Consider the following 9,151-nt stretch of genomic DNA (forward strand, 5'->3'; position numbering starts at 1 on the left):
AGAAGGAACACAGGCAGGACTTTTAATACATTTAGCAACAGTGGGACAGAGCTTTCCTCGCAGGACATATGTCAGTAACGTGCACACTGGAAGAATACAATTTCTCAAAGTAACAAAGATCTTTGTGGAAATTCATGTATTTAATGTAGGCAATCTTCAGGACATTGACGGATCAATCAGCTTTCTCTTCTTTCCAGTTGGGACATGTAGCACTCAGTAGCTATATATAAAGTCAGAGGGACTTTTAAAATAATTTTATTTATTTATTCCTTTTTCACTGTGCTGGCTCTTCATCACCGCACGGCCTTTTCTCTAGTTGTGGCTAAGGTGGGTCCTCTCCAGTTGGGGTGCACAGGCTCCTCACTCTGGTAGCTTCTCTCGTTGGGGAGCACAGGCTCTCGTGCACTTGGCTTTGGCAGTGGTGGTCCCGGGGTGTAGAGCACAGGCTCAGTAGTTGCGGCGCCCGGGCTCAGCTGGTCTGCAGCACGTGGCTTCCTCTAGGACCACATGTGGTCCCATTGGCAGGTGGACTCCTTACCACTGAGCCCCCACGGAAGCCCCTCAGAGAACATGTAAAGTACATTGAGAGGTTTGGAAACCTTCTTGAGGACTAGGGTGCTAAACAAGTAAAAAACATGCTGATATTACTGCTAAAAATATCATTTCATTGACAAATTATTTTCTAAATAAACTTTTCATGTCAATTCTATAGTATTACTTAATAATGTTTGATAGGTTGAGCTAAAAATTAAGAAAAGAAGATAACTCTACAAGACTTTGAGGCTCATTTCACAATTCAAGCCAGTCTCTCCCTGCTAAGAAGAACATTTTTCACTGCTTCCGTCTAGGAAGCACACGTGTTCCTGCATCTTGGTCTCACACAGGCCTCCTCAACACACACATCTTGACCAGAATTTGGAAAATAGAGTAGAGGTTCCTCACTGGACTCCATCAGGAGACAACAGGATGACCGTCTGGACTGGAGGTGAGAAATTCAGGTGAGAACAGTGGGTTACCTGAGGAGGTCTCCTGGAAGGGGTCCTTGTCAACCAAAAAAAAAAAAACAAACAAACCCCAGAAACCCCAAAACATGACTCCCAAGAGTTCATTTTATTGGGAGGACTTGCTGAGGACTACAAGCTGGAGGACAGCCTCTCCTCAGCTCTGAGAAACTGCCCCACCGATGTAGGGGAGGTCAGTATGCATGTGATTGTGGTGAAGGGGTGACGTGCAGATAAACTCACATCTTGGGAGAAAGTGGCTGAGAATCAGGAGGAACAGATGTCTCTCTGAAAGATTTCAGAGCATTTCTACCCATGAGATGTTGCAAAAATTTGGTTCATAAATTTCCTCTGGAAATTATCTAACTCTCTGCTGACCTGCTGTGTCAGTTTTCCCAGAGCACAGAGTGCCTCGTTCCTGATCTCCATCCCGAACTCCTATCAGGGCATGTTGGAGGTCAGGGACTGCAGTGGGTAGTGACTTCATTCTGTAGAACCTAATCCTGAAAGATGTTTTCATTGTCATTCTGAAGGAGGAACATCAGAGCTCATGTGGCGAGAAACTGTTGGATGCTTTTTCTTTGTTCTTAAGCTCACAAGAAAGGTCAAGAGGTTAAATACATAGAGAGTAGAGCTCACCTCTCATAGGGTTAATATAACTATTTTACTATATTTCATTAAAGAAACCACTCATAAAAAATTAGACTTCCTTCTGCGAGGTTTGTGTGATCAGACTTCCACAAACGGGGGTTGAAATCAGGTCACAGCACTGAAAGTACTGGATCCTAACCACTAGACAATAGCAAACTCCTGCTTTTCTTTTAGCTGGCAGAACAATCTATTCCCTTCCAATTACTTAATAGTGATTTTTATCTATCTATGATTAGATCTTGGTTCTGCTGACTTCAGACCACACCCTGTGGCCCTACAAAACAATAGATAGTGACCCTTTGGCATTTGAAATGGGTTAAGGGGTCTTTGGGGCTTCGCTGCTGGCTCAGATGGTAAAGTGTCTGCCAGCAATGCAGAAGACCCAGGTTTGATCCCTGGGTCGGGACGATCCCCTGGAGAAGGAAATGGGAATCCACTCCAGCACTCTTGCCTGGAAAATCCCATGGACAGAGGAGCCTGATAGGCTACAGTCCATAGTGTTGCAAAGAGTCGGACATGACTGAGCGACTTCATTCAAGAGGTCTTTGTCATCTCATTCTCCTCCTATCACTTATTTCATTGGCTCCTTAATGTCATGTTCATTTGCACTCTTCCTTTTTTTTTTTTTCAATGGGATCGTTCAGACATATCAAAGCCCCCAAGGTTTGTTCTTGATCTTTGCTATGATTGGAATAGTTCATTTGTCTAGATTTATATTTTTCTCCAGGAGTATAAGTAACTGTGACCCTAAGAGTTAACGAGAGGATTCAGTTAAAATTCTAAAGAACTTGAAAAGCGGCTAGTCCATTAGTAGCAGGAAATAAAATTCAGGTATCATTTTTAATATCATCATTACTATTACCTAGATTAAGATCAGGATGTTTTGGAATCATTTAATTCCATTTCTATCCAGTTTTTTTCAAAGCAGCTTTTCATTGCATGAGTGGATTTATTGCCTAGACAGATGCTCAGCAAGGCTGGTCTCCAAGACACTGCCAGAGAGGGTTAGTATTCCAGCAATTGGCATTCTAGTTGTCCATCTCTTGTTAGGTGGTGGGTTTGACTTCTTCCTTCTCTCTTGAAACTAATCCTACATGGATTAATTGAAAGAAAAATGAAGTAGCTGATCTTGCAAAGTAAAGGACAGTCACTTGACCCGGAACTTAACCTTCGTTGAGCTTCTGTCAGAAGCAGCAATGTCCCAGCCTTTCTGCTGTTCACACTGGCCTCATGCTTTCCCTCTGCCACAGCCTCATCCCCAGCTGTGCTGCACTGAAGTTTGCTAACTCAGAATACATCATTGTGTCGGGGAAAACCACTTCCCTTCGTTCATGTTTAGACATTCAGACTTAGGTTAGTTTTCTTTTGGCCACAAAACAACTGTTTTACTTTCCAGGAAATTTACTTTGCAGGAAAGTGGCAAAGGGAAAAAACAACAAAAAAACTAAACTCTTAAAATTGATAGAGAGACAGCCCCTCTGCCTTCTTTACTTCGCTTTATTGTTCTTACCTCAGCTTGAATTAGAATCGGGGCAGGGGCAGCAAGACGAATCCTGACCAACAAGTCCCTAAATGACTGCAGAAACTCTAAGTGAAAAATTAAACTCAAGTAAAGGAAAGAATGCTATTTCCCCCTGATCGAGTGGTCTGGCTCTCAGGATCCTGAATTCTCAGAGGGAAGAATACACAGAGGAACAGCAATGCCCATGACATCAAACGCCCGAATGAATGACTGAAACTCACTAGATTGTGTGACATAAACTTCCAGTGAGAGACAACACCATCACTAAATCTCCTTCATCCAGCTCAGAAACTCTGAGGAGAAAAGTGTTGAACAACATAAGTAAAAGTGTTTAATAATAAAAACGTTCTAATTTTATTGACAAATATCCATTTGATGGGTACATTTGAACCTATTGGAAAATAGATAAAATTAATAGTTTAGATTGATGACATTTTAATTGATCATATTGTGAATACATAAATGAAAATCAAAAAAGGAAGTACAAGTGTATAGAAACAATTAGAAAATGAAAACTACCATGTTCCCTATTTAATGGCCTTGCTTAGAAAGCATGGCATCAGAGAACCTACCTCAAGGTTCCACCAGACACCATCGCAGTCAGGCCAGCAGCAGCAGCCTCATCTTCCCCATAGCCTTCGTGCTCTGTCTACTGATGGCCCTGGTGCTGGTCAGCTACGGCCCGGGAGGATCCCTGGGCTGTGACCTGTCTCAGAACCACATGCTGGTTGGCAGGAAGACCCTCAGGCTCCTGGGCCAAATGAGGAGACTCTCTCCTCGCTTCTGTCTGCAGGACAGAATGGACTTCGCTTTCCCCCAGGAGATGGTGGAGGGCGGCCAGCTGCAGGAGGCCCAGGCCATCTCTGTGCTCCACGAGATGCTCCAGCAGAGCTTCAACCTCTTCCACACAGAGCGCTCCTCTGCTGCCTGGGACACCACCCTCCTGGAGCAGCTCCGCACTGGACTCCATCAGCAGCTGGACGACCTGGATGCCTGCCTGGGGCAGGTGATGGGAGAGGAAGACTCTGCCCTGGGAAGGATGGGCCCCACACTGGCCGTGAAGAGGTACTTCCAGGGCATCCATGTCTACCTGCAAGAGAAGGAATACAGCGCCTGCGCCTGGGAAATCGTCAGACTGGAAATCATGAGATCCTTCTCTTCATCAACCAGCTTGCAAGAAAAGTTAAGAGTGATGGATGGAGACCAGAACTCACCTTGACATGACTCTCACTGACTAAGATGCCACATCCGCCTTGCACACTCACCTGTGTTCATTTCAGAAGACTCTGATTTCTGCTTTAGCCACAGTGTTTCTTGAATTCAATCAATAGTACTTTCTAGTAGCAATAAGCAAGTAGATATAAAAAGTATTCAGCTGCATGGGAATCAGTCCATAAGTCATGACTGCCCTGATGTTATTTGTCTTTATTTATGTATTTATTTTATTTATTCTTTTATCTGATCCTATTTACATTTTCATATAAAAATGGTTGTCTACATTGTGATGAAATTTAGAAAATATGTTCATTTCCTTAATATTGTAATTTGTTTTATTTATTAAATTCTTATGAAAGTAAATTTGTTTTTTCATTCTGAAAACCTACATACTTATTTTGTCTATTTTCTCATGATGAAAACCTATATACTTATTTTGTCTATACCTATTGTGGAAAAGCATTTGTCCTTTTATACTACAGAATAGTTCTACCACTTCTCAGGAAATGATTCTCAAAAGATGGAATTCCTGGAATTCCCTGGCAGTCCGGTGGTTAGGATTCCGTGCTTCCACTGTGAGAAGCTCAGGTACCATGGATACCTGGTCAGGGAACTAAGATTCTGCAAGCTGTGGAGTGCAGCCCGGCCTCCACCCCCCAAAAAAAAACAGGTAGAAAGGAGTCTCTGAAACTGTGCTAAATGATTAGTCCTGAAGTCACAAGTATAACTAGTTTATACCCAGTCAGCAAAGAACGGTTGGTGTCAGTATGTGCGGGAGGACTCATCCCCTCCAGGGAAGTTGCCAACCTGAGGTGCCGAGTGGCTGATCCTGACACCTGTTACTCTTCCTCCCACCTTCTCCTCAGCCCTGCTTTACTGAACCATCCACTCCCTTACACAATATCTTCACTGCCTCCAACACAGGACCTGTGTTCTGTGATGGTTTCTAGCTTCAAAGGTTCTCTCAGTGGAAATCACTGGAAGACAGCACAAGTGAAGGGAGGGTTCTCCAAGTTTCAAAACCTTGGAATTGCAGCTCTGCTATTTCACAGCAGGGTGACCCTGAAAAATATCACAAACACTAAGGAGAAGGACATGGCAACCCACTCCAGTATTCTTTCTTGAAAATCCCATGGACAGAGGAGCCTCGTGGGCTACAGTGCATGGGTCACAAGAGCCAGTCACGACTGAACCAACTTAGCATGCACGCAGGCATGCATGCTGTCTTGATCTTCTTCTCAAGTATGGGGAAAATAACAGTAGTTTTTCAGAGGACTACTGTTTGGATCAGTGAGTCCATATTACAAGAAGGATAAAAGTGTGCCTGGCAGAAATAATCAGGACAGTGAGAGTCCCAGAGTAGCTGCCCACGGGGACGAGACAGGACAGCTGGCCTGAGGCAGTGACTCAAAGGCAAGACTAGAAAGACGCTAGGTCTTCGCTAAAAATATTTCACTTGGGTGCTAGTTTCACAGTATATTCAGTGTGTGAACTCCCCTGTGCTCACTGTTCCATAAAAACTTCAGTCCCTAAGTGCTGGCAGTGTCACCGCCTAGTCAGTCCTTCTCAGAAATTATGCCTTTAGAGGAGAGACTGCTAGAAGTGTATGCAGGTGTCTTATACGCAAGTGAGAGTCTTTCTCTGAACAAGGGGCCATGAAGTCAATTTGATTGGTCAAAATACATAAACCTTGCACATGCAAGTTGCCAACTGTTCACGAGAATAATGGCTATATTAATCTATATTCAAGACCATGTAAGTCCTTCTATGTGCTCACACAGTGACCAAAACGGGATCTTATCATCCTTTTTACGTTTTGCCAATCTGACTGGTGACACAGAGCATCTAGAAGCAACCATCAATTTTCCTTTTCCTAATTGATGGTGGTTGTCATCAGTCATACTCCAGCCTTCTGGTCCACCTCTTGGACTTGGTTCGGGAGAACTCTGAAAGAAAAACAATCTGCAGGCAAAGGAGAAATGTGCTGGAAGGAACTGGAGCCCCAGCATCACAGAGTAGAGTTGAGAAGAGCTGTGGAGTTGAGACTTTAGTTTTAAGACCAGTACGCTAGAATAGGTGACAGCCTTTCCCCATCGTATTCACGGGAAATGCAGGTTTCTTCTGTGAATTTCTGATCCATACACAATGCACCCATTGCTCTTCCATTGTCCCTTTACTCATGTAAAGAAGTTCATTATTCATTTCTGTTCAAACTCCGTGATCTCCAGCTAGAAGACACACAGATCTCAAGGTCCTCAATTGGATCCCAGGCTCCACACTCACACTGCACTCCTGCCATCTGGCTGGTATCCAGTCTGAGTTTCACTTGTGGTTTTCCTGTGTTCAAGGCTCAGAACTGTTTTCCATTCAAACTCATCAAGTAGGCCATGACCTACTCTCATTATCAGGGCTTTAAAAATATGTCTTGATGGTGAGATCTTCCAAAGATGCATGCTGGAATCATATGCCCAACTGCCTATTTCTCAGTTGGTACCTACTGAGCACACATGATGCTGAAATCAAAAAAGCATTTAGATTGCAGGTTTCTAAGCAACTTATCCACATGATCTGACGTTTTGAAAAAGCTGATGAAATTCTCCAATGAAAAACTGACTACACAAAAACATGAATGTTTCATAGATGACCGTTGGTTCAAAGAAATGAGAGGAAAAAAGGATTTTGTAAATTGAGCTTGGTTATGTAAGGTAGTTACTGGGTCATAAGTTTGTCAAATTGCCAACATCTGCTGGATCATCGAAAAAGCAAGAGAGTTCCAGAGAAACATCTATTTCTGCTTTATTGACTGTGCCAAAGCCTTTGACTGTGTGGATCACAATAAACTGTGGAAAATTCTGAAAGAGATGGGAATACCAGACCACCTGACCTGCCTCCTGAGAAATCTGTATGCAGGTCAGGAAGCAACCGTTAGAACTGGACCTGGAACAACAGACTGGTTCCAAATAGAAAAGGAGTAAGTCAAGGCTATATATTGTCACTGCTTATTTAACTTAGATGCAGAGTACATCCTGAGAAATGCTGGGCTGGATGAAGCACAAGCTGGAATCAAGATTGCTGGGAGATATATCAATAACCTCGGATATGCAGATGATACCACCCTTGTGGCAGAAAGTGAAGAAGAACTAAAGAGCCTCTGCATGAAAGTGAAAGAGGAGAGTGAAAAAGTTGGCTTAAAACTCATCATTCAGAAAACAAAGATCATGGCATCCGGTCCCATCACTTCATGGCAAATAGATGGAGAAACAGTGGAAACAGTGTCAGACTTTATTTTTTGGGCTCCAAAATCACTGCAGATGGTGAGTGCAGCCATGAAATTAAAAGAGGCTTACTCCTTGGATGAAAAGTTATGACCAACCTAGACAGCATATTAAGAAGCAGAGACATTACTTTGCCAACGAAGGTCCATCTAGTCAAGGCTATGGTTTTTCCAGTGGTCATGTATGAATGTGAGAGTTGGACTATAAGGAAAGCTGAGCGCCAAAGAATTGATGCTTTTGAACTGTGTTGTTGGAGAAGACTCTCAAGATTCCCTTGGACTGCAAGGAGATCCAACCAGTCCATCCTAAAGGAAATCAGTCCTGAATATTCACTGGAAGGACTGATGCTGAAGCTGAAAGTCCAAGACTTTGGCCACCTGATACGAAGAACTGACTCATTTGAAGAGACCCTGATGCTGGGAAAGATTAAAGGCAGGAGGAGAAGGATACGACAGAGCGTGAGATGGTTGGATGGCATCACTGACTCAATGGGCATGAGTTTGAGTAAACTCTGGGAGCTGGTGATAGACAGGGAGGCCTGGTGTGCTGCAGTCCATGGGGTCGCAAAGAGTCAGACACCACTGAGCAACTGAACTGAACTGAACTGAAGTTTGTCAAATATGGCATTTGCTCAGTTGAAGAGACATAAGATACATACAAAGTAGCAATTTGAAAACATTACTGATGATTTTGCTTCCATTAATGCCAGGAACTTAAAAGTACTCTTGGGGCATAAGGAAAATATTTCAACTTGATGTGACTTTAAGACCATACATTTTAGAAGATTTTTCAAACAACATTACAGCAGAAATTAACCCTTTATATTCACATTTATATTAATATTGAATGAAATAATTTTCTCTTTCCCCTGGGGCTCCTTTAATTTTCAATCTTGTCCCCAGGTCTTCCCACTGGAGGGTCCCAATATCCAGTAGATTTCTGTCCGGACTGGAGATGCCTTTCCCGTTATCCCTGAGTTAGTCCTTTCCCTCAGAAACAGTCCTAAATCTGAAAACATACCACAACATGCTCTGATTTCCAGCCATCAATCGCAGCATAAACGGTCACCGGTGTAAATCGCTCTAGGTCAAATCTTCTCCCAGGAAGGGGAGGGTGGATACAAGGGCAGGTGCAGACATCAAAGGCTCTGACAGAAGCAGCGGCAAAGCTCCCCTGGGCAGTCGGGCCCGAAAAAGAAGTTTCCTCTCTGCTCGCGTGGCCCCAGGCGCTCCCTGGGGTCCTGCGGCTCCCGCCGAGGGCGACCCCTGGGTTCTCCCGGTGGATCCGCCGCCCGAGTTGGCCGCTCTGTACCTGGAGGCGGGTCCAGCGGGGTTTGCGGCGCCGGTCTGTCAGTTCCTGAGAGATCGGGCGCCCCCTCCCGGCCGTTGGGGCGCAGCGAAAGGAGCTTGGAGGGCGGCTTAGCTCAGGGCAGGACCTGAGCTGTTTCCCTGAGGCCCAGGGGAAGTGCTGACTTTCTGGACTCCTGT

General features: G+C 44.2%; 1 protein-coding gene across 1 annotated transcript; it reads left to right on the forward strand.

Moving 5' to 3' along the window:
• Positions 1-3,727: 3,727 nt before the first annotated feature.
• On the forward strand, positions 3,728-4,395 carry LOC122685884 (interferon omega-1-like). The gene has a single exon (XM_043890938.1). The coding sequence runs from the start codon at positions 3,728-3,730 to the stop codon at positions 4,391-4,393; it is 666 nt and encodes a 221-aa protein (XP_043746873.1). The 3' UTR covers positions 4,394-4,395.
• The last annotated feature ends 4,756 nt before the right edge of the window (positions 4,396-9,151 follow it).

The sequence above is a fragment of the Cervus elaphus genome, chromosome 29, assembly GCF_910594005.1.
Source record: "Cervus elaphus chromosome 29, mCerEla1.1, whole genome shotgun sequence".
Classification (NCBI taxonomy): Eukaryota; Metazoa; Chordata; class Mammalia; order Artiodactyla; family Cervidae; genus Cervus; species Cervus elaphus.

Bases quoted from the DNA above. Each gene is read 5' to 3' on its own strand.
- LOC122685884 (XM_043890938.1), top strand. From the start codon at position 3,728: ATGGCATCAGAGAACCTACCTCAAGGTTCCACCAGACACCATCGCAGT.